The 2,500-nt window shown below is 48.8% G+C and overlaps 1 protein-coding gene across 4 annotated transcripts in view; it reads right to left on the minus strand.

Annotated features, from left to right (window-relative positions):
• per3 (period circadian clock 3) overlaps positions 1 to 2,500 on the minus strand; it is a 19,944-nt gene that overhangs the window by 3,012 nt on the left and 14,432 nt on the right. For all 4 annotated transcript variants that reach the window (XR_007139914.1, XM_027168850.2, XM_047809902.1 and 1 more), the window contains exons 17-20: positions 2,241 to 2,441; positions 1,891 to 2,136; positions 954 to 1,678; positions 612 to 804 (exon numbers count right to left, since the gene is read on the minus strand). Coding sequence is in view for 3 of the 4 variants with exons in the window: in XM_027168850.2 (XP_027024651.2) it covers positions 612 to 804; positions 954 to 1,678; positions 1,891 to 2,136; positions 2,241 to 2,441 (1,365 nt within the window). In the remaining variant the exon portion in view is untranslated. The remainder of the gene's footprint in view (positions 1 to 611; positions 805 to 953; positions 1,679 to 1,890; positions 2,137 to 2,240; positions 2,442 to 2,500) is intronic.

Raw genomic sequence — 2,500 nt, forward strand, 5'->3', positions numbered from 1 at the left:
GCGGTTTTAACATCGACATGGAGGATAAAAACAAAAAGAGAAAGAGAAGAAAGACTTACGATAAGGACAAGAAGTAGGAAGCCTCTCTACATTACTACGATAGAAAAGAGGTGTTATTTGTGTAGTAACAGCGTTTAGCTCAGGAGTTATTGACTCGGGAAACTCCGACCTGTGAATATGTGGCCGACTTTACTTAAGACGCCGAGGCGCTTTTTTCCTTCTCGATAGGTGAGTAACGTTGGTTTTGCTTTGTTACACAGAACTAATATATGCCTTTGTCCTTTACATCATTATGCTTGTGTGGCATTTTTGCTTGTTTGTTTATCTACAATCGTATTGTTCTTCCCTTCAGCTATGATAAAGACACGTTTCTTTCCGTTAGTCGCCTGGGTTACGTATGTATGTGTGGGCGGAGCTATCGATACAGGGGTGGGACCCGTTTGGGTTAGGGGCGTGTTTGTTTTGGTGATTTTATATGTCAACATTGGTTTTCAAACATCGGAGACCCCACCTTTAATAGTCCAACATATCCTTTAAGCTGATATTTAGATTTTTTAATTCCAGCTTTATCAAGAGCTTTAATGAATACCAGCTCTAGACCTTGATTGTACCTGTATGGCTTGTGGAGGTACCATTGGAGCCCAGACCTGAACCCGAACCCAGAGAAGCCCCGGACTCTCCAGAACCACTACCCGAGGCATTGGAGCCAGTTCCGGAGCGAGCGTCCTCGTGCAGCAGCAGGTCCAGCAGCACACTAGAGGTGGACTGAGCATCCTGATTCCCTGAATCACTTGGAGCGTCCTCCTTAATATATTAAAGGTAATAACACACAGCAGCGAGTCACAACCAGTCGCAGACTCCATCGTTAATCGTGGCTTTCTACCACAATCGTAGCTGTAACTAGATTTAACATAATGATGATAATAATAATACAGAACTAGAAGTCTCTTCACCTTGGTATGCTGCTCACGCAGGCTTTCAGCTCGACCCGCGTTGTCCTGCGAGGCGTTCGGCTTGGGCAGCTCCTCCTGCAGCAGGTTGAGCTGTAGCGGACTGCTCGACCTGGAACTGGAAAACAGTGCTGTGGGCTGAGCGCCATCCATGTCGTCTTCCGGCCACGAGGAAGAGATCGGCGAAGACGGCAACGCTCCAGAGGATGAAGGCATTAAGCTTGGGCCATTCGGAGCAGGTGGATTTTCCATCAGAGACATAAAGGAAGGCTGAGGAGCCGGTGGAGGCACTAATCCACATGGAGTTACACCTGGTACACCTGCCATGCCTGGAATTGCCTGGGGATAGATGGTGTAACTGGCAGGATAGGGCATGATGACGGCCATGACGGGGGACATGAAAGGATTCATGAATTGCATTAACGGCTGCGTGTGTTCAGGGGGTAGCACCACAGACACGCCAGGTGGCTGCATGGCAATAGGTTGAGGTGTTACGGGGTAATAAGGCGGCTGGACAGGCATCAGCATGGGTGAAAAAATGTGGGGTTTGGGGTTGGAAGATTCGGATGAGGAGTTATTAGGTGCAGACGTAGTTATCGGCAGGAAGCGTCCAGGCCGTGAGCCGTCACTGTCGGACGAGGCTTGAGGCTTTGCACGCTTGTGTCTGGGTTTGCCTGAATGGGATCGGTTCCAATCTCTTGTGCTCAGGGGCCTTATGGCGCAATCACCTACGAGACAGAAGGTTAGTGAGATTTCTTAAAAACATCACTCAGTATATACACGCTAGCATGCTAAATAATTAAATAATAATTAAAGGACTTTATTACTTTTAAAGCAAATTTTATTCAACATACGTAAGGGTGGAATTATTAATTATTTTTTCCCCAATAATTCAATAACAGTCCACGTTCATGTAAAAATAAATGATGAACATAAACACCTCTGTGGTTGGAGTGCGCCATGCTGCTGTCGTCCTGTTGGAGGTACGAGCTATATGGGCTCTCCAGGATGCGATGCCTGAAGCGGTCCACGTACTCCTGCTCCTCTTTCTGTGTGTGTGCAGACAGCACCTCCTTCGTCAGGCCCACAGGGTGAAACTCCTCAGGAGTCGTGGTGGAGGAGCCGGCGGCCGGGCGCGACGGTGCAGGAGCCGGGTCGGCCAGTTCGCTTCCCATAGGTGCGTCTTCTAGAGCCGCCACAGACAGAGAAGACGATGAGCGTGTCTGTGTGTGTGTGTGTGTGTGTGTGTGTTTAGTAACTCAGACCGAGTTGACTTTTATGATTACTAACCAGATTCAGGCTGAGGAACGTGCACGATGGTGCTGCTGTAGCTGCACTGGCTGGTCAACGACACCACACTCATAGCTTTAGTAGACATAGTGATGTCGGTTAGCGGAGCTCCGACAACCGCTGCCGTCGTGTGTGCGATGGTCACGGCGGATCCGGCTGAAACCTGGCTCTCCTGACCAGCACTCGCATCCATGGCCGCGTCTAAAAAGACAGAGACGCGTTAATAATGCATACGGTGACATTATTAAAAACATGACACG

The sequence above is a fragment of the Tachysurus fulvidraco genome, chromosome 2 (genome assembly GCF_022655615.1).
Source record: "Tachysurus fulvidraco isolate hzauxx_2018 chromosome 2, HZAU_PFXX_2.0, whole genome shotgun sequence".
Classification (NCBI taxonomy): Eukaryota; Metazoa; Chordata; class Actinopteri; order Siluriformes; family Bagridae; genus Tachysurus; species Tachysurus fulvidraco.